Source organism: Trichechus manatus, unplaced genomic scaffold, assembly GCF_000243295.1.
Source record: "Trichechus manatus latirostris isolate Lorelei unplaced genomic scaffold, TriManLat1.0 scaffold00135, whole genome shotgun sequence".
NCBI classification, from domain to species: Eukaryota; Metazoa; Chordata; class Mammalia; order Sirenia; family Trichechidae; genus Trichechus; species Trichechus manatus.
In genome coordinates, this window is record NW_004444071.1 from 5,849,822 (window position 1) to 5,872,434 (window position 22,613).

The 22,613-nt window shown below is 40.6% G+C and overlaps 1 protein-coding gene across 2 annotated transcripts in view; it reads left to right on the forward strand.

Annotated features, from left to right (window-relative positions):
* The first annotated feature begins 6 nt into the window (after nucleotides 1–6).
* DNAJC21 (DnaJ heat shock protein family (Hsp40) member C21) overlaps nucleotides 7–22,613 on the forward strand; it is a 30,632-nt gene continuing 8,025 nt past the window's right edge. The window contains exons 1-9 of one of the 2 annotated variants that reach the window (XM_004385242.2): nucleotides 7–129; nucleotides 11,403–11,496; nucleotides 13,332–13,455; nucleotides 13,902–14,024; nucleotides 14,466–14,770; nucleotides 15,883–16,034; nucleotides 17,783–17,870; nucleotides 20,842–21,000; nucleotides 21,569–21,611. In XM_004385242.2, the coding sequence (XP_004385299.1) occupies nucleotides 33–129; nucleotides 11,403–11,496; nucleotides 13,332–13,455; nucleotides 13,902–14,024; nucleotides 14,466–14,770; nucleotides 15,883–16,034; nucleotides 17,783–17,870; nucleotides 20,842–21,000; nucleotides 21,569–21,611 (1,185 nt within the window). In that variant the 5' untranslated portion in view covers nucleotides 7–32. Of the gene's footprint in view, nucleotides 130–11,152; nucleotides 11,497–13,331; nucleotides 13,456–13,901; nucleotides 14,025–14,465; nucleotides 14,771–15,882; nucleotides 16,035–17,782; nucleotides 17,871–20,841; nucleotides 21,001–21,568; nucleotides 21,612–22,613 lie in introns of those variants that run through there. The other variant, XM_023739496.1, reaches the window with a different exon arrangement.

Below are 22,613 nucleotides of genomic sequence, written 5' to 3' on the forward strand. Positions count from 1 at the left end.
GCTACGGCCCCAGCTCCCCGCCCGGCCGGGCCATGAAGTGTCACTACGAGGCGCTAGGGGTGCGGCGCGACGCCAGCGAGGAGGAGCTCAAGAAGGCCTATCGGAAGCTGGCCCTGAAATGGCACCCCGGTAACTACTCCGCGACCGCTGTGGCCCCTGAGAAAGCCCCGGCCTCCATGAGCTTTCTTCCCTTTACCCGCCGGATAACTCCGGTACCCCGGCTGCGCCTCCACCTTGCCGCCCTGTAACTTCCTTCGCCCTGGAAGCTGTGCCCGCCCCCCCACGGGCCCTGGCCAGGTGGCCCTGCGCAGCCCTTCTCAGGATGGGCGCCCTTCCGTCCCTTGTGGACGCAGCCCCCCACCCCCACCTTCCTTGAAGCGCCGAGCACCCCAGCGGTTTCCAGGCGGTCCTCTAATTGCTACTTTATTGGGAAAGGTAACATTCTAGCGACTTCGCTTGCTCTTCCCACCCCATTGCAGACACCGGCGAGGGAGGAGTCGTGAGCTCTTTTAACTCAGCCTTGCCGGCTCGTCCCTTCCTCGCTTTAGTCATCTGCAACTTAGCTTCCCGGAATTTTTCCTCTGCCGCCTGTAAATTCACGGAATCCCAGCTACCGCAGTGTTAACTTAAGGCTCTTTTCTTATTGAAGTTAAGACACGGGGAGCTAGTAAAATATCTTTTACCTAGGTATGCTTTTTTTTTTTTTTTTTTCTTTTCAGTGAGCTGTTTAAGGAGAACCTGTATTTCACTTTGGAGATGATTCTGCAGATTAAAAGTTTCATTCTGTGGCTTCCCTAGTGAAGTTTGTATGTTTACTGAGAAGTATGCTTCCTTTGGATGTTTTATTGGTTGTAGTTCAGACCTGTGTGATTTTTATTAAGTAATCTGATTTTTCAGACTGAGAAACCAAGATAGTAGTTGAATTTCAGCTTCTTTGAATTATAATAAGAGGCTTTGTTAGTTAGCCTTCATCAATAAACACGTTTATGGAGTTTCCAGTTTATGCAAGTCACTGCATTTGTACCAGTGTGTAGGTTCTGAAATGCTAAGACGGCGACCTCAGAGTCTTGTTGGAAAAACATGCCTTACACGCATGAAAAGTTAAATGCTAATGCAAACATAGTAGCAGAACATACTTAATGGGTAGTTGTACTAATAGAACAATTAATAAATGCTCCCAATAATTCATGGGAGGGAGTGATCCCTGTACTGAGAGGCTATGAGGCGCCCCCTTCACAGAGGAGCTTGGACCTTAGCTGGGTCCTGGAGGAATGGAATTTGAAAAAGTGAACTTAACAGGCTGGGGAAGAGCACCAAACCAAAACCTACTGCCATCGAGTCGATTCTGACTCATAGCCATCCTGTAGGACAGAGTAGAACTGCCCCATAGGGTTTCCAAGGCTGTAATTTTTACAGAAGTAGACTGCCACGTCTTTCTCCCGCAGAGGGGCTGGTGAGTTTGAACCATCAACCTTTAAATTAGCAGCAGAGCACTTAACCACTGCACCACTAAGGCTCTTGGGGGAAGAGTACCAAAAAAACAAAAAACAAACCCAGTGCCGTTGAGTCAATTCCAACTCATAGTGACCTATAGGGCAGAGTAGAACTGCCCCCAAGGAGCGGCTGTTGGATTCAAACTGCCGCCTTTTCGGTTAGCAGCCAAACGCTTAACCACTGCACCACCAGGGCCCCATAGGAAAGAGCACAGTGGTGGACAAAAGATGGTCTAGGGCACAGTTTGACTGAAGGCAGAGTGAAAATATGGTTTGGGAGAAGAGCTAGAGGGAAGGGCAGAGGACTCACAGAAGATAATGTCTGTAGTTGATGGATTAATAAAATGAAGGAATGGACCTGCTACTTAGAATGAATCCTAACAGAAGAACTAACAAACGTGATATAAACATATGGAGGGGAAGAGATAAGTGGGCTAAATCTCAATCATAGCAGGAAGTCAGTAGATATATCCAAAATTAGTAAACCCCAAAATAATGTCAGACATCCTGTAATGGAGGTAATTAGCGTAAGAAACTGAGTTAGGAATTATGAGGAAGTTAGGAATTCTTTGCCTGTCTGGGTGGGAAGAGGTGAGGCAGATGATTAATGCTTGTAACCATATGCATATGTAATTTTGATGAGTTTGAAGAGTTGTTTGGAACTAAATTTTAGAGGACTTTAAATGTTAGGCTAAGGACTGTGACGTTTGTTTTTGCAATAGTAGAGAGTCGTGGATGGTTTTTACTGAGATATTTAGCGTGGCAGGATGAACTGAATGAATTGAAGAGAGGTGGAGATGGAAGGCAGGGAGTCCAGGAGTCCCCAGTGGGCAAGTAAGGGCCTGTAAACATGGCTTGGGGGCAGTGTCTGACCTCCAACCCCACAAGGGGGAAGGAGAACCAAGATCAACAGCCCAAGGCTGATTCTTACGAGGCAGAGGTCGGACATGTTTTCTCTCTCTGCCATCTGTACTAGTTCTGACAACAACTGTCCTTCCCATAGCACTCTCTACTGGGTTTGATAATTCATTGCAGTGGCCACACAACTCACAGACCATACTCACAGTTGTGGGGTTTATTAGGGAAGTTAACAGTTCAGGAACACTCAGGATACAGTTCTTCCATCAGAATAGCCTCTCCCCAGCTGTGCTCACAGGCACGCCTCTCCCTGGCCCTCAGTTTCTGCCAAAGGCACTCAGCTTTTTCTCTCCATGGGCCAGGAAGCCCACTGTGCCGTCTCCTGCTGCTTGGGTCTCTCCTGTTGGTCTTGCCTTATTTGGTGGTGGTGGGCTCTTCCTCCCTGTTCTGGAATTGGCTCTCTTTTAAGGCGAAACTGACCAATCCCCTTGGTAGGCCACAACTACAATATCACGCAGTCACCTGGATGGAAGTTACAAGACCATGGCTATAAAGGCCACACACAAAAGTAATTAATCCACCGGCAATGCCTAAGCCAGATTTGGGGTCAGTGGGAGAGAAAGGCCCTCTTAGTTATCTACTGCTGTTGTGACAGAAATACCACAAGTGGATGGCTTTAACAAAGAGAAGTTTATTCTAAGTCTAGGAGGCTAGAAGTCTGTATTCAGGGTGCCAGCTCCAGGGGAAGGCTCTCTCTCGGTTGGCTCTGGAGGAAGGTCCTTGTCATCAATCTTCCCTTGATCTAGGAGCTTCTCAGGCACAGGGACCCCGGGTCCAAAGGACACGCTCTGCTTCTGGCACTGCTTTCTGATGGTTTGAGGTCCCCCCTGTGTCTTCACTGGATTCTCTCTTTTATATTTCAAGAGATTGATTTAACTAATCTTGTAGATTGAATCTTGTCTCATTAACATAACTGCAGCTAATCCCGCCTCATTAACATCATAGAGGTAGGATTTACAACACATAGGACAATCACATCAGATGATGAAATGGTGGACAACCACACAATACTGGAAATCTTAGATTAGCCAAATTGACACACATTTTTTGGGGGGACACAATTCAATCCACAACAGGCCCTGTGGAAAAGATGTGCAAAGGAAATATTACCAGATTCAGTGGTTAATTGGAAATTAGTGCAAAGAAGAAAGGAAAAAGTATGAAAATGTTACTAAAAAAACGCAAAAACCCATTGCCGCTGAGTTGAATCCAACTCAGAGTGTCCCTTTGGGACAGAGTAGAACTGCCCCATTGGATTTCCAGGGAGTAGCTGGTAGATTCAAACTGCCGACCTTTTGGGTAGCAGCCATAGCTGTTAACCACTGTGCCACAAGGGTTCCTTGTTACTAAAGTATCAGTTAATTTGAAATCACACTGGGCTTTGGGAACGGAATGTAAAAGTTTCTCCTGAATATCATAGTAACTTCATGGCATCCTAGATATCTTTTGGTTTATATATTTGAGGAATAAATACTTTCCCAGGAGATGCATGATTTTGATATGCTTTGCTGGTTTATTCATTAGTTCATTCTACCATTCAACAAATATTTAATTTCATTCTATATACAAGGTGTACTAGATGATTCTGGAGTTAAGACATGGACTTTGCCTCCAAGAATAATTTGTACCTCAAATAGAAAGCCTGCCTGTTTTTTATGGTATTAAAAAAAAGAAAGAAAGAAAAATTGCCTTTATTTCTTTTTTTGAGTAACCGAGAGTAATTTCCAACAGGCTCACAGTACTGCCGAAGGAGACGACTCCTTGTGAAGGGCAGGCCAGAGCATTGCGAATGCATTCAATAATTCATTTGATGAAAATTCTTTGAGTACTTCTTCACTGTGTGAACAGGCAGGAATGGTCCCTGCTCTGATGGCACATACTGTCTGTGGGGAGACACAGATAGGAAAGCAGGCAGTTTCAGTCCAGTGAAATAAGAGCTGTATGAAGGAAAATACAGGGTGCTGATGCACAGTGGTTGAAAGCTATAGCTGTTAACCAAAAGGTTAGCAGTTCAAATCTACCAGCCATTCCTTGGAAATCCTTTGGGGCAGTTCTCCTGTGTCCTATATGGTTGCTATGAGTCGGAATTGACTCAGTTGGCAATAGGTTTGGTTTTTTTTTTTTTTAAAATGAGCACGTAAGGATTCCTGATGGCGCAGTGGTTAAGCACTCAGCTGCTAACCAAAAGTTTGGCAGTTCTAACCCATCAGTGGCTCCTCAGGAGAAAAGTCCTGGCAATCTGCTCCTATAAAAATTACAGCCTAGAAAACCCCATGGGGCAGTTCTACTTTGTCACATGGAGTCACTATGAATTGGACACACACGCAGACACACACAAATTAGCACATGCACGTAACCTGAACTAGGTTTATGTAGGGGTGGAATGGGTGAGGACAGCAGTCCAGGAAGTGGGTCCCTGAAGAAGTGACACCTTGGATGAGACCTAAAATGAATGCAGGGAATACTGGTAGAGGGAGGCTGAGAAAACATGGCAGAGATCAGGAAATGGAAAGAGGTGATTCTGTGGAGGAAAACTGGGCCCAGATCATAAAGACTGTGGTAAACCAAATTAGGCCGTTCCCTAAGGGCATTGGGCAGTCATTGAGTTGCAAACAAGGAGGATGGTAGATTTGTGTTTTTCAGGAATCACAGCTATTAAGAGCTCATCTACTAACCAAAAGGTTGGCAATTCAAATCCACCAGTTGCTCCTTGGAAACCCTATGGGGCTGTTCTCCACTGTCCTATAGGGTCGCTAGTTGGAATCGACTCAAGGGCAACAGAGTTTTTGGTGGTTTTCTTTTTTTTTTTTTTTTTTAAGTTGGCTGTCTGTAGTGGGAAGAATGGATTGGAGGTGGAATAAGACTGAAGACTGGAGGCAGGGGGATTAGGAGGTCAGGGAATGTTGAAGTCACCCAGGATGAGGATAGGACTTGGGATGGAAACTCCTAAGCCAAGTGCCAAAATCTTCAGTGAGTAAGGAGGTCAGTAGACTGTGAGGGGCGGGGGCAGAAGGTGGTATGGCCCAGTGATCTACATCTGGAAGGAATGCTAATTTCAGTTGGTGGGTGAATAAAAGATCAATGATCAGGAAGGTGCCAGCTCCACCACCAGATCCTGTGGTAGGAGTACTGTGGCAGAAAGGAGATGCCCCTGAGAGGCCAAGGGTTAAAAGGCAGAATCCATGAAATGTTCCGGAAGGCACAGTAGGAAGGTTTAGGAAGGAGCACAAGAGTGTGTCAAGAGAAAATCACAAAAGATAGTGTGAGGGTGCCTTTTAGAGTTTAATGACTGGATTAGCAATACCTGTGACTTTTATATTTGGCTAATAGTGAATGTGGACTTTACATTTTTTTTATTATTATTGCTTTTTGACTTACTGTGAGAGCCCTGGTGTTGCAATGGTTAAGTGCTGGGCTGCTAACCGAAAGGTGGGCGATTTGAACCCACCAGTTGCTCCACGGGAGAAAAGACCTGGTAGTCTGCTCCCATAAAGATTTGCAGCCAAGGAAACCCTATGGGGCAGTTCTGCTCTGTGCTGTAGGGTTGCTGTGAGTCAGAATTGACTGGATGGCACACAACACAACATAGTCATATGCTTTTAGAAACCTTATGGTCAATTAGTTCAGGTGTATTTAAGTGAAATAAAAAGTCATATGACAGATTGAAAAAAACATTTAAGAAAGAAGCTCCAGTAAAAGATTAGACCTTGCTTTCAGATGGTTCATTGATGGGTTTTATGTGTCTAAACCTTTTAACTTTCTCCAAACTTCTTTTAGGGAGGGAAGAAGGGAGTGGGAAGAGACAGGACAAGGTACAGTATTAATTAAAAGGAAAAAAGAAAACCATGAAAAAGTCATGTTTTTTCTTGTATATAGTAAAATTCAGTTGTTTGCTTATCTAGATCATTTAGTTTGGTCTTAATAAAGTTTCTCCTGTTATCCTAGGAGGCAAGAAAAGAAGTGGAGGCTAGTTAGGATGCTGTAGTTGTTGAGTAGCCCTACTTGAGGTGCGTTTGATGGATATTGAAGTGTGTTTGATGAATACTGGAAAATACCAGAATGTCACAGGGCCTTGTCCTCGGCCTTATCCTCTCGAACTTATTAATGATGAAGACAAAGACACACTGACCATTTTTAGCTAGACTCTCACCTTGATGAGGTGGGTGTCAGGATTGTGCATGCAAGAGGAAACTGACCGTAGTAGCTACATCTAATAGTTTTATTTTTCTCATATAACAAGAAATCCAGAGGTGGCCCATCCTGATAGCTTCAGCTGCTTGATGAAGCCATCAGAGACTTGGGTCTCCTTCTTACTTCCTGCTCTATTCACGTAATATGGCTTGAGTTTACATGAAGTGTAAGCAATTAAGCATCAGAGATAGAATGTTTATTGCTCACTTATGTATTGGTCCAGAGATAGGCAAGGCCTGGTATAGCACTTCTCCTCCATGAAGTCCTGGACCCTCTACCAAACAACTCTCATATGGGACCCTCCCTCATGTTCCAAGGTGGCAGCTAGGGCTACCAGGCAGCAGAATGAAGAAAAAGATGAGGAAGGGAAAAGAGTGTTTGCTCATTTCCTTTTTTTGGGGGGGATTGTGCTTTAAGTGAAAGTTTACAATTCAGGTTAGTCTCTCATACAGAAATTTCTACATACATTATTATGTGACCCTAGTTGCTCTCCCTATATTGTGACAGCAGACTCCTCCTTTCCACCCTGGATTTCCCGTGTCCATTCAACCATCTCCTGACCCTTTCTGCCTTCTCATCTCGTCTCCAGACAGGAGCGTTCGTTTCCTTTTAAGGAAGAGTCTTAAAAGCTGCCGTAGAATACTACAAATTTTACTGACCAGCACGTAGTCATGTGGTTGCACCTAAGCCTCAAGGGAGGCTAGGAAATGGGAACTAGGCGCTGACCATAAAACCAGGGTTTAGCTTTTATTGGAAGAAGGGGAGAGTGGATATTAGTGGTGAACTAGCAGTTTCTGCCACCATCCTCGTAATTGAGAGATGACTTCACCTGCAGGCATCATACCTTTGCTCTGGGCAGGATGAAAGGGGTGGGGAAGGGCACAAGGTGAGTGCCACCCAAGCCCGTCTCTTTCCATCAGGAAAACGGTGCCTTTCCTGAATGCTTCTCTTAGTAGATTTGTACTTATATCTCATTGGCTAGAGTTGGGTCACCTGATTACCCCAACTTCTGTGGAGATGAGTATTTTTTTAATAGGGTACGTAGCCACTTCTAACAAAATCAGCGTTCTGTGAATAACAAGGAATCATAGCCACATCTGCCATAGAGTGATAATCAAAATAAATAATTGCAACAGAGTACTGGGTATCCAGTACTACCTAGAAGTGATTGCAACAGGGTCACAACAACAAGATGGAATTTGGTAGTCTTAGTTGGGAATAACAATTTTTTAACAGAGTTTATTTTTCTCAGTAATAAGGTTTGGAGGTAGCTGCCTGCTGGCATTGATTTAGTGGCTCAGCATTTTCAGGTTCAATGTCACTGTGAATCTCTTGGCTTTTCCCTCATGATCTCAGAATTGCTTCTGAAGCTCCAACCATCATGTCCACATACAAGACAATAGTACAGAGGAAGGAAGAAGAAAATACAGCAAACGATGACTGCTTTCACCTCGTTGGTCAGAACTGTGTATGTGGCCATTCCTAGCAGCAAAGGAGATTGGGTAAACAAACATTTTAGCTTTTCTAGCCTCCACAGTAAAGGCTGCAAGAGAAAAGGGAACAGGGTGTTGGGTAATCTGCACAAAACAGAAGACATAAGGCTTACATTTGAGTTTAAAAACAAATCCATTACCATTATACAGGTATCAGTTGGCTTGTTAGAAATTAATGTGGAAAATACTTAAAACTTTGTTATAATTCAGTTATAAAGGAGCTAATGCAATTAGCTATGATCATTAAAAGTATAGTGTTTTAAGAAAAGGAAGTAATGAATGGCTCCTTGGTGCTTACTGATTCCTATCAGACCATATTTGAAGCATAGGCTTTTGTTCCAGATGTTATCAGGAAGTATGGCATACCATAAGAAACTGGAATATTTAGTCTAGAAAAGAGAAAACTGAGGAGATGACACATTGGTTGTCTTTACATGGGCTACCACGTGGAAGGAGAATTAGATTCGCATTGTGTTCTGATACACAGCTAGGCTACAGAGAAGGAGTTTTTTAAATTTTTTTTTAACTCAATAGAAGGCTTCTTTTCAATTCCAAAGGGACATCATTGTGAAACAATATCTAAAGCTTTTTTGTTTAAGCATCTTAGCAAAAAGAGCTGTGGCAAATTGTAGCAGTTGCAAAAGTGTTGTTGGTATTAGTTGTGGAACAGAAGGCCAGCTGAAGGTCTTGGGATGAGTGTGATGGTTGGTATCTGAGAATAGGTAGCAGGATGCCCTCAAAGGCCTTATTTTAAGTCTGCAAGACCATTTGTAGGGAATACATTTCTGCCTTCATATTTTCTTCTAACCTTTTAGAAGACAAATTTTTGAGTGCAGCTTGAACTTGGTGTATTAAAAGTGGCTGCAGCAGTATATCAACAGGGAACTGCCAGAAGTTCAAGCCGGATTTAGAAGAGGGCATGGAACCAGGGATATCACTGCTGATGTCAGATGGATCCTGGCTAAAAGCAGAGAATACCAGAAAGATGTTTACCTGTGTTTTATTGACTATGCTAAGGCATTCAACTGTGTGGATCATAACAAATTATGGATAACATTATGGAGAATGGGAATTCCAGAACACTTAATTGTGCTCATGAGGAATCTGTGCATGGATCAGGAGGCAGTCATTCGAACAGAACAAGGGGATACTGCATGGTTTAAAGTCAGGAAAGGTGTGCCTCAGGGTTGTATCCTTTCACCATACCTATTCAGTCTGTATGCCGAGCAGATAATCTGAGAAGCTGAACCATATGAAGAAGAACAGGGCATCAGGATTGGAGGAAGACTCATTAACAAGCTGCCTTATGCAGATGACACAACCTTGCTTGCTGACAGTGAAGAGGACTTGAAGCACTTACTGATGAAGATCAAAGACCACAGCCTTCAGTATGGATTACACGTCAACATAATGAAAACAATAATCCTCATAACTGGACCAGTAAGCAACATCGTGATAAATGGAGAAAAGATTGAAGTCATCAAAGATTTCATTTTACTTGGATCCACAATCAACACCCATGGAAGCAGCAGTCAAGAAATCAAAAGACGCATTGCATTGGGTAAATCTGCTGCAAAAGACCTTTAAAGTGTTGAAAAGCAAAGATGTCACCTTGAGGACTAAGGTGCCATGGTGTTTTCAGTCACCTCATATGCATGCAAAAGCTGGACAGTGAATAAGGAAGACCGATGAAGAATTGAGGCCTTTGAATTGTGGTGTTGGCGGAGAATATTGACTATACCATGGACTGCCAGAAGACGAACCCATCTGTCTTGGAAGAAGTACAACCAGAATGTTTCTTAGAAGCAAGGATGGCGAGACTGCGTCTCACATACTTTGGACATGTTATCAGGAGGGATCAGTCTCTGGAGAAGGACATCATGCTTGGAAAAATGGAGGGTCAGTGAAAAAGAGGAAGATCCTCAAGGAGATGGATTGCACAGTGGCTGCAGCAATGGGCTCAAGCATAACAACGATTGTGAGGATGGCACAGAACTGGGCAGTGTTTCGTTCTGTTGTGCATAGGGTCACTTTGAGTCAGAACCCACTCGACAGCACCTAACAACAACAACATAGTAGATTCAAAATATTTCACTTACCAAGTGTATTAGTTATTTATTGCTATGTAACAAATTACCCCAAAACTTAGAGCTAAAAGCAACAAGCAATAAAAATAGCAAACATATTCATTATATAGATTCTCCCACAGTTTCTGAGGATCAGAATTTGGGAATAGTTTTAGCTGGGTGGCTTTGGCTCAGGCTTTCTCATGAGGTTGTTATCAAGTTGTTGGCTGGGGCTGCAGTTATCATAGGCTTGACTTCTTTCAGGATCACTCATGTGATTGTTGGCTGGCATCAGCTCCTTGCTGGCTGTGAGCCAGAGACCTCCATTCTTCTCCCCATGAGCTTCTCCATTGGCTACCTGTGTATCCCCATGGTATGGCAGCTACCTTCTTTCCAAGTGATCTGAGAGAGTTAGAGAGGGATGGGTTGAGGGCGTTCCCAAGGTGGAAACTCTGATTTGATCTTGAAAGTCGCATATCATCACTTCTGCCTTCTGCTGTTTATCACACAGACCAACCTTAGTAACGTGGGTGAGGACTACACAAAGGTGTGAATTCAGGAGGTGGTGATCATTGGGGGCCATCTTAGAAGCTCGCTACTACACTGAAGTGAAGATGCTTTCTGAATTCCATGGTTAAGGAAGCACAGCTAGGGAAAGCCCTGGTGGCAAAGTGGTTAAGAGCTCAGCTGCTAACGAAAAAGTTCGGCAGTTGGAATCCACCAGCTGCTTCTTGGAAACTCTCTGGGGCAGTTCTACTCTGTCCTATAGGGTAGCTATTAGTTGGAGTCAGCACGACAGCAACAGGTTTTTTTTAATATGTTTTTTAAACTTTATGAAGTTTATTTTAATAAACATTGATATGAAAGAAAAGTTTAAAAATAATGTCAACACTAAATAATCTAATACTGAGTAAATATTTCTTTCCATGACTGGCAATATTTTCTTCTCCTTTTGAAAATAAAATATGTATTAATCAAGGTTTTCCATTTGTAAATATCTCAATTTGGTGCTCAGTGGCACACCAAGGCTTAGGGGAGAGCCTGAAATTCCTTCTACTCAAGTAGATGCTTGTAACAGATCCTGATTCTCAGCTACCACCCGGGATCCCTTTGCTTTTCCTAAGTCGTTTTTGTTTTGTATGCTCCAGATCTGCTTACGGCATTTGTGATGGAAGAGGTCCCTTTTAGATCCTGTCCTGTAGCTTTTTGATGACTGAATTTCTGTGACTTTATTTTGACAGATAAAAATCTGGATAATGCTGTAGAAGCAGCTGAGCAGTTTAAATTAATCCAAGCAGCATATGATGTTTTGAGTGACCCTCAGGAAAGAGCATGGTGAGCATCACACTATTCTTTCTATCGTATTCTGTTTTGTTGGGAAGAATTGTCAATATAGCGTTCTTAAAAATGGTAATACATTAAATGGTTTTGGGTATGTTTGGAAGCATCTGTCAATTACTGTTCATTTGGGAAAATCTCATATTTGGGTAGGAAGGAACCTTAGAGATGATTCTTCCAACTACCTGATTTTATCATTGAGGAAATAGGCCCTGAAAGTTTGGCAGTGTTAGACATAGCTTTGATTTTCATACTTAAGGTGACTTCCCATTAAATGATGTGTAACATTTACTGATAACAGATAAGAAGAATGTTGACTTGTCCTTTAAAACAAATACAGTGTTTTAATACAGGAATTGTAATATTTTCCATAGAGCTGCTTCATATGAGTTAAGCTTCTACATCAATGACAAATACTTTACTAATGATAATCTGGTAATTTAATACAATTTCCAAACAAAAATCTTTGTGAGTGAAGTTCCAGGTTTTCAGCTCCTCGGTGAGCTTTTTGTTACAAAGGAATAGGTTTTATGCCCTGACATAAGCATGCAAGATCCTGCTGCTACAAAGAGCAGGTGGGCGTTTAGTGCTACAGTGCAAGTTCTGTGTGTTAAACAGTACAGCAAAGCTCACTGTCAGGAGAGAAAGGCTATAAAGAAAAGTGATTGTCTTTCCTAAGAAAATCAGAGGATCGTAAACTTTCCTCTGCCTAAGGAATCTGAAGATCTAGCCCTAGAAATGCTTTTAGCGTTCTTCCAGAACTTTGAAAGTCTTTCCTGACTTCCTTTGGCTCTAACCTGTTTTCTGGATCTTAGGTGGTTTCCTGTTTGAAGGGTTCCCTTATCTTGAAGCTCCTGCCTGTTAACGTGATCTTTCCAGTGCAAGAGACCTGGTTGTGAATTTGGGCTTTACTGGCTTTGTATGATTATCAACAACAAGTTATTTAATATCTCTGAGCTCCAATTTTCTGACCTATTGAATAGGGGTAATACCTACTTTATAGGGTTATTATGAGGAGTGATTGAGATAATGTGTGTGTAAGCTCCTAGCACAGTGCTTGGCACTAAATGGAAATTGTTGTTATCTGTATGTTTGTAGTTCATAATGGAGGTAGGCACAGTATCAGCTTTAATTGTGAAGTACCAAAAAATGACAACTTCAGAGTCTGAAGTGTTATAAAACAAATCAGCCTGTTATTTTATCATTGTTCTAGTTTAGCAGTTCTGTGTGTTTAAAATTCTATAGATTAAGTTCACATAAATGTAGGAAGAGTTTTATTCTGGTGTATGCTGGTAAATTCCCAGATCACAAGTCCATGGACCATATTATGTCCAGTACTGTCTTACTTAGTAATGTTTCTTACCTATGGTGATGCAACTACCTTTCTGGGAGAGACTAGAAATTTTCTAGCTTATTAAATTCCTGTTCATATGGACTGTTGTTGTTAAGTGCCGTCGAGTCGATTCTGACTCACAGTGACCCTATAGGACAGAATAGGACTGCACCATAGGGTTTCCAAGGAGTGGCTGGTGGATTCGAACTGCTGACCTTTTGGGTAGCAGCCAAGCTCTTTAACCAGTGCACCACCAGGGTTCCTTCATATGGACTAGTAGTGTATAATGACTATAGGTTATTAGAAGTTGCGGTCAGTTTGAATCAGCAGTTCTTGCAAGGGTTTCTCTTTTCATGTTAATGTTTTCCTAAAATTGCTTGGGTTATAGCTTAGGCACGTTGAAATGCACTATAATGATAGTTTGGCCATTACACAGTAAGTAGTCCTTTTGAATTCTTGCTTATTAAGCCTTCCCTGATGATACTATATATATTTTTAGGTATGATAATCACAGAGAGGCTCTCCTGAAAGGTGGGCTTGATGGAGAGTATCAAGATGACAGCTTAGATTTGCTTCACTATTTCACTGTTACCTGTTATTCTGGTTATGGAGATGAAGAAAAGGTAAGATAAATGAGCTCACTCTTAATTTCTTATGAAGCACATTGGAAAGGCTGTGAAATACAAGAGGACTCTTAAAATTATTCTGTTATAGAAAGTGAAACAATGTTTATTTCCAAAAGCCAAGTAAAAAAATTGCCTTCATATTTAAATTCATCATATAACAGCCAGTTGAAATCTAAGTGCAGTCACGGTGGTAATGCTTGGTGAGCTCTGGTGACGCAGTGGTTAAAGTGATAGACTGTTAACCTAAAGGTCAGTGGTTCGGAACCACCAGTGGCTCCATGGGAGAAACCCTATGGGGTTGCTCTGAGTCAGGATCAATGGCAGTGGGTTTGGTTTGGAGTAATTCTTTAACATCTAAGTTTGTCATAATTACATTGTAAAATCTTACTTGTAATTAGACCATAAAATTATTAGGAATTTGTGTTTCTGTTACTGTTTTCCAGGGTTTCTACACAGTGTATCGTAATGTTTTTGAAATGATTGCAAAGGAAGAACTAGAATCTGTGTTAGAGGATGAAGCTGAAGATTTCCCAACTTTTGGAGACTCTCAAAGTGACTATGATACGGTACAAGAAAAATGTTAAGAAAAAAAATTTTTTATTTCTGTTTTATGATTAGCATTCATCAGTATGTCATTTCCCCCTTTCTTTATATATAAAAAAACTGACCCTAGTTCTCAGTCCTGTACTTGGGCATCCTCTCTTCCTCTTCCTTCCTAAAGGAGCGCTCGGTTCTCTCGTGGCCTCCCCTCTTTTCCCTGTTTATTGACCCTGGTTCCATTCGGTAGTCAGTAGGGTTCTTTTCCTTTCCTCACTAAATCCTTTCTGAAGAATGATTTATTGTGTAAAGCCTTGAAAGGACTGTCTTCTCCATTGACCAAGAGTGCTATTTTGAAAAAAGAATTAAGAAAGCTGGAAGATGTTTTGCACCACTAATATTTGCTGATTTTCTTTAAAAAGAAAATCTAGACTAAAAAGTAGATTGTTACTTATTTTCTTTGTCACCAGATAGTCCATCCTTTCTACGCTTATTGGCAGAGTTTCTGCACGCAGAAGAACTTTGCTTGGAAGGAAGAGTATGATACACGACAAGCTTCAAACCGCTGGGAAAAACGTGCCATGGAAAAAGAAAACAAAAAGATTCGAGACAAAGCAAGGAAAGAGAAGAATGAACTCGTCCGACAGCTGGTAGCTTTCGTTCGTAAAAGAGATAAAAGAGTGCAGGCTCATCGGAAACTGGTGGAAGAACAGAACGCAGAGAAGGCGCGGAAGGTCGAAGAGATGAGGCGGCAACAGAAGCTAAAGCAGGCAAAGTATGTAACGCGTGGCCAGATCCTTCTCTGAACAGAAGTCCATGGAAACACCAGTGGATACTTGACATGCATTTTCATGTTAGATTACATCATCATCCTTGTGCCGTCTTTTTTTTTTTTTTTTTTTAAATCCTGACAGTGGAGAGTGTTTTTTCATCTATTGTGTAAAAATTTTTATTTTTAGTTGGATGTTTAGCTTCAGAGGCCCTTTATACTTAAGATCCTTTATAGACACTTGCTGAATTTTATAACTGACACTAGTTGAGGAAATCCTGGTGGCGTTGTAGTTAAGAGCGACAGCTGCTGACAAAAAGGTTGGCAGTTCAAATCCAGCAGGCGCTCCTTGGAAACTCTGGGGCAGTTCTACTCTGTCCTGTAGGGTCCCTCTGAGTCGGAATCGACTCGACTGCAATGGGTTTGGTTTTGGTTTGAACACTAGTTGAATTCTTACTCTGTACAAAGCCCTGTTCTGAGTGCTCTCCTCACAGTGATTCTCTGAAGTACGTTCTGTTTTTAATCCTCCTTGTTCTTTTGAAGAAGCAGGCAGGCAGGCCCAGGATCACTTAGCTAGTTACCTGCAGAGCCAGGAATTGGACCCAACCCGTCTGAGTCTAGAGCCCCTGCTTTTAGCCCCCATGCGATACTGCCTCTCTCAGTTCTGGATACTCTTAGATATTTAGTTAGTTTTAACTCATTTAAAGTTTTGTTGTTAGGAATTGCTGTAAAAGCATTGCGTCCAGAGCATTATAGCATTCTTTAAAAAATTATCCACTCTAAAAATTCCATCTGCCCCACCCTGCATCTTTTGAAAATTAGTACTTAATACTTAAAATATGATTTAAAATTACCTGAAAGCCTGTACGAAGTTGCTAAGATGTCTGTGTTTCAAAGCCCATTACCTAGAAGAACAGTTAAAATCAACTACCTAAGTAACAGATTTAAGTGATTTTGCCCCAGTTTAACTCAGCGTACGTAGGTTTTAGCAGTTTGTAGACAGTTTCAGCTTGGGAAGAAGAAGCTTTTTAGGGCACAGGGTTAAGCCTAACAAATAACTAAAAACAACGCTGAAACTACTTCTCAAGGTCAGTGCGACTGTGCTATTGTGTGTCTAGGCTGGCAGAACAGTACAAAGAACAGAGCTGGATGACGGTGGCCAATTTGGAGAAGGAGCTCAGGGAGATGGAGGCGCAGTATGGAAAGGAGTTTGGAGATGGATCGGATGAAGATGAAGTGGAGGAACAAGACCCCAGAGTCAGGCAGGATGGTAACTCTTTCTCCATTCATTGATAAATATTAGAAAATAAATATATTCGCAGGCAGGGCTTGTGCACTCAGATGCCTACTGGTGCCGGTGGAGGGGCCGAGGTGTAAGACTACAGGGAATGGGCAAGCAGATAGGAGAACCTGCAGAGCTCTGGAGTGTGGGCCAGTGTTGGTGGAGTGTTTGCTCTTGTTTTTAAATCTAAATTTTTATGTGACAGTCTCAATTTTTAAACATGGCAAGTAATTCAGATTAACAACACTACTGTATGATCCAAACAAAAGTGGTCTATTGAAATAGTCCGGTTCAGGTAATTTGGGTAACAGCTCTTTTTAGACCATGTTCTAAATGATTTGTGCTTCTGGCTGTGTAAGTGTATGTACAAGTGGACATATTGACAAGTGTGACTGGTTATTAAAGAACAAGCAATTAAGCTGTAGGTCGAGTTTCAATAGCAGCTATTTCCAGAGAAGCTAATATTGTGCAGGAGTCGATGTGGTATATGTAAATTCTTCCTCTCATGTCCAAGTGTGGAGGCGTTCCTCTTTGTTTACTGAAATGCTTCTTGTCTCTGCTTTTATTGTTAGAGCACAGGCACTTGACCACCTTAAAAGGTGAGGATTAGGCATTGTTGAGAGTAACTGTATACCCAATTCCCCCCGCTTTCTTTGGTCCATGAGGAGTAAAGTTAATGATCCAAACATCATCTATCAGTTTTACCTTATCTATAAATGTGTTTGTCAGACTAATAGCCCAGGTGATAAAATAACAAACTTTTATTGATTCAAAATGATTAGGAAATTGTTTTATTGATGAATCAGAAGTGTAGTACATGTGGAAGTGCTTTGAAAATTATGGAGCACTCTATAAATGTAAGGTGGCATAATTATGTAGAATTTCATAATTTGTAAAGTGCTTTCAAATAAAGATTTGTGCTTGCTCCTCACACAATAGCCTTAAATGTAGATTTTAATCATGGGATTATCTCCATTTTACTGAGGCAGAAACTAAGACTGAGACGTTACGGGATATGCCTGCCAATGTATGGCCAGTTTTAGATCCACATTTTTACTTCAAATCGTGTGTTCTTTATTAATTATTTGATTAGTCCAAGGTTATTGCATGGTGCCACAATGGTTAAGTGCTCAGCTGCTAACTGAAAGGTTGGCAGTTCACATCCCCCCAGCCACTTCATGGGAGAAAGACCTGACAATCTGCTTCCATAAAGATTACGGCCAAGAAAATCCTATGGGGCAGTTCTGCTATGTCACATGAGGTCACTTGATGGCACACAGCAACAACAGCAATAATGATGGAAGCTTGTAAACTAAGTCTATTTAAGCATTTAAGAGTAGAACATAGTCGTAGGTATGTTTGAACCAAATTTTGCTCAAAAGGTAAACTAAAAAATGTTTGTTGGACTATTTGCTTTCTAGTGAGCTGTTAAAGTGGCATTTGATTTTCTAAACTTACCTCATACCAGGGCTTTGAGGATTTTTTTAATCATCTTCTAAATAGGCTTATGAAAAATAACTTGAAAGATAAGGTGATTTAGTTGGAAGCCTTCTCTTAAAATGTACTGCCGGTTTTAAATCCTTATATCGTTATTTGGTTTCTTGTAAAGAAATACCACAATTTTAGTTTATAATCTTTGTACAGCTTTAGTCATTACTAAAGACACATAATTTTAACGTACTTTGGATTTGCATTCTAATCAAACAGGATTCTCACTACAGGTTTTCCTCTCATAGGTAAGGACAGTGATGAGGCCGAGGATGCTGAGCTTTACGATGGCCTTTACTGCCCTGCATGTGACAAATCTTTCAAGACAGAAAAGGCGTACGTTTCATATCTTTGAACTCTCCTTTTCTTTTGAAGTGATGTGTAACACTTTGAAAATCCTAAAAAGAATTTGCTTCCAGCAATTTATCATGCTCCCATGTGTCACACTGAGTGATTTCTTGTCCAGCTGGGTAGGAAGAAGGATTTGTGCCAGCTGTTAAGCCTGTTGTACTCATTCGCATCCATCCCAGTATTCCTGTGTAATAGCTGCTTTTCAAACATGTAGGCTGTCTCCAGAAAGAAATTTTGCCTGTTTTGGCAAAGAAGGAAAAGTCTCACAGGCTAGACCAAATCTAATCATGTCTCCCTGTGTTGGTGTCAGACCCACTGCCAACCATCTCTCTCCCAGGCAGGCTGTGGCGACCAGCCTTGGAACTTTAAACTTGTCCTGCCTAAAGTATATTTGCTGAAGGGGAAGGACTTTATTTTGAGGGAACGGTGACAAAGAGAAAAGTATTAAAAAGGACACTGTTGTAAAGGGGGCGGGGAGGGAATATGGGAGAACATGAGAGTGGAATTAACAAGGAAGAAGGAAGCAAAACACATGCAGTAAGGAAGAAAGGAGACCAAAGGAGGATAGAGGGGACGTGGGAGTCATAAATAGTATCACCTTGTAACCCCATAACCCCAAGGGGGAGATACTAAAGTGTCAGAGAAGTGGCAGAGTAGCAGAGAGGCAGAGAAGTAAAAAACAAAAGGCAGAAATGAAGGAGGTATTTTTTTGGAGAATGTCAGACAAAAATTGTAATAGTATCTAGAGCATGTGATTCACCTATTTTGCTTATTTGCACATGCTTTCTCTCTACACATACAGTTTGTTTTTCCCCAGATAATTTGAGAGTGTAAGTTACATATACAATGCTCCTTTACCTCTAAATACTTCAGTATGTATTTCCTGAGAATAAAGACATTGTTGTACATGTTCTTACATGGACACAGTACAGCCATCAACTTATGGAAATTTTTAACACTGATAGGATACTTTTATTTGATATACTGCTCATATTCCAGGTTTGTCAACTGATCCTTTATTAATGTCCTTTGTAACATTTTCCCCTTCCAGTACAGGATTCCATCTAGCATTGTGTATTTAGCCTCATTTACTTTAGAAGCATTTCCTTATATTGTCTTTTATGTCATGGACATTTTAGAAGAGTATAGACCCTTCATAATATTTTTTAAGTAGAACATTTCTCGCTTTGGGTTTGTCCGTTTCCTCCTGGTTAGATTCAGGTTTTGCGTCTCCACATGAAATACTGCATAAGTGTGCTGTGTCAGGAGCCCGGGTGGTGCAGTGGTTAAGAGTTTGTCTGCTAACCAAGCTGCTCCTTGGAAACCCTGTGGGGCAGTTCTGTTCTGTCCTGTAGAGTCACTATGAGTCGGAATTGACAGCAACGGGTTTGGTTCTGGTTTGATGTCATTCTCATCTCTGGAGGCACACAACATTCATCTGCCCTCACTGGTGGTGATAATATTCATCACCCAGTCGGGGTGTTATGTGATTTTCTTCTGTAGGTACTGTTTTTCCCTCTAGCAACACATTTTCCCTTGCAGCATGTTTAATCCCTGGGGAGACACTTTAAGACCGTGCAAATATCTTGCTCCTCCCCATCAAAATTTCCCCTCAAGATTTAGCATGCATTGATGATTTTTGCCTGTACTAATCTTTACTACGTTGTTGCTAGGTGCTGTTGAATCGGTTCTGACTCATAGCGACCCTGTGTACTTCTGAACAAAATACTGCCCGGTCCTGTGCCATCCTCACAATTGTTGCTATGTTTGAGCCCATTGTTGCAGCTCCTGAGTCAGTTCATCTCATTGAGGGCCTTCCTACTATGATGGTTGTAAAATTATAATTTTCTAATGCCAGGGCTCTTCCTGTATTTGCAAGTTATCATTTAGCCTTCTGTTATAAATTACAGCCCTCCCTTCTCCCTTGTTTATCTTGTCTTTTATCGGTATGAATTTGTAAATTTATTTATTTTTCAGTGTTTTATAATTACTGTCCTTTTCATGCTCAAAATTTTCCAGATTTGGTTAGTGAGATTTCCTTCAGCCTGGCTACTGTGTCCTTTTGACATTTCCCAGTGGTTTTTTTGAGCACTTACTTTCCAGCACAGCAAGATATCCCGGGCTCTTCTTGTACCTCACAGCCCTGTCCCAAGGAATCTTGGTCTAAGGGAGAATTTTAGTGGGAAGAATAACAAGCCAAACTGGAAAACCAAAGATCTCAACAGATGTGACAAATTAGATAGTGACCCAAGTTTTCTATTTTCCAGCTTATCTAACTCTTGTAGTTTAAGTGCTGTCACTCTATTTTGTGATGTGCTGTTTAGTTGTCCACGGATGCAATGAAGTAGACATTGCCTGTTGAGTTTTAGGCAGAGAGAGAGATGTGACAGAGCTCACATTTAAGGTGATGCACGTAAGAAGGGTGACCGCTCCTGGAAGGTGAAAGGCAGCTGCTGAAAACAGCAAAACTACTCTTGTACTTCAAGCCCTTACATCATCACTTCTCAAATGCATGGGGTTTTCCTTTTAGAATTAGAATGTATGTCTTATAATTTTCCAGTGATCTCTGAAAACCCATAGCACACCTAGGACACGTAAGCACTCAGGAAGTACTTAGTGATTAAAAGGAAACAGTAGAGAAGGCTTTATTAAAAGGATTGGAAATAAAAATAATAGAGAATTTGGCAAAAAAGGGGAAGAAAATACATAGATAAAAGGACAGGAGGGGGGAATGCTGCGATACGGGAAGAAAGAATGTGGTCATAGGCTTCCAGTGTACTTAATGCCTAAGAAATGCTGGTAGGGGTCTGTCTGGTTTTTTTTTTCCGTGATGTCACTGTTTTGCTTAGTTAATGAAAAAGAGTAGATTTCGACTTGGTTGCAGTCATCCAGCAACATACTTGGGCACGTAGAAACTAATCCTGTTGCAGTTACTTACATCAGATTGTTGTTTCAGCATGAGGAATCATGAAAAATCAAAGAAGCATCGGGAAATGGTTGCCTTGTTAAAACAGCAGTTGGAAGAGGAGGAAGAGAATTTTTCAGGACCTCAAACTGATGAAAATACATTGAATGCTATTTCTGAGGAAGAAGTGGAAGATTCACCAAAACAAAAGTACTTCTAAACATTCAATGTTACTAGATGTAATTATCACATTTAGAGATTGCGGTTAAATGCTGTTTTATCCCAAGGAAGTTATTCTGCTATGCTAATACTTTCCAGTTAATATTTATTAGTTAAAGGAAGTTTATAGTGTTTAACTGGATATACGTATAATGTCAAATAAAATTTTTACAGAGCATATTATGACTATCGGTCTGCTTCCTAAAGGTCATAGCCTTGAAAACCCTATGGACCAGTTCTATTCTGCAGGCATGGGGTTGCCATGAGTTGGAATCGACTTGACAGCAGCTAACAACAAATCTATTATGACTCTGTTAAAAGCAGTTTTATATCTAGGCAATTACTTATCAGCTAATTACTGTCAGTTTCATTTGAACCATTGTTGTAATTCCTTAATGTGATCATGTGAATATTTTCCTTTTAATGCTTTATGATAGTAAGTATTTTTAATATTTTACTGTTTCCTCTATCACTAGTATTACGATATTTTTCTCTTCACTTAGAAAATCTTTACAAAGTCAAGTATTTGACATTTGGTTTATATTTATCCTTATGTTAGGCTTTCTAAAAAACAGAAGAAAAAGAGACAGAAACCAGCACAGGTATGTTGAAAAACTTTTGACATTAAATATCAAATGTAAAATTGCAGTGTTCGTTTATTCAGTATAGTCTGTGTCAAGGAGAACGACTTTCACTCCTTAATTTATGTTGATCGTAAAATTGATTAAAAGGACTTGACAATAATAATTTCCTTTTTTGTTTGTAGTTAGCTTGCTAAATTACTATTGCCAGTATGTTTAAAAATATTGCGTGTATGAATTAGTTGAATGATCATATTTAAAAAAAATATCTGGACACTTTTGATGACAGCCAGGGCTTTTAAATCAAGACAAACTTTAAAAAATCAGGAATATAGGAAAATCTGGGAGTTGAGCATTGCATATCTAAGTTTATTCTGCCTACAATATAAATGAGATTTTGTAAAAAGGAACATTTGGTAAGAAACTTGAAATGATTGTGATTCTTGAAGAAACATTTGTTGTTCTGACTCAGAATTTGAGTAGTTTAAATATTTCACAGCTGGCATCTCTTTCAACCTTTTTCTTAAGAATTATATTTAAATAAAATAGTAGGTTGATAACATATGTGCAACACAATCTTGTGGATGTCTTTAAATCCATAAAAACAAAGCAAGTTTGTCCATTTTACTAAGGCAGTTTGGTGGTTCTAAAGATAATAGAATTGATTTTGTGCCACTTTAATATAATCTAATTATATTAACATTAAATATATTAAATATAGATCTTTTCAAAAACTGAAAATGTTTTGAGGAAAACTTTGGTAGCACACTGATAAGTTTTCATAAAACTTTAGATTTGGCTTAGTTTTCCAAATTTATAGTAATGTATTTGATAGTTTTTATCAGTTTCATATTCCAAAAATGATACATGACACATGTTAAATTGTAACTTGGAACAGTTAATCACTGTTAAATTGTAACTTGGAACTTTTTGCATCAGTTATAAAACCATATAGCAAATTGAATGTTCCTTTTGTAAATTGACTCATACCGTCATCCATCCAAAGACCCTGTGATCATTAAA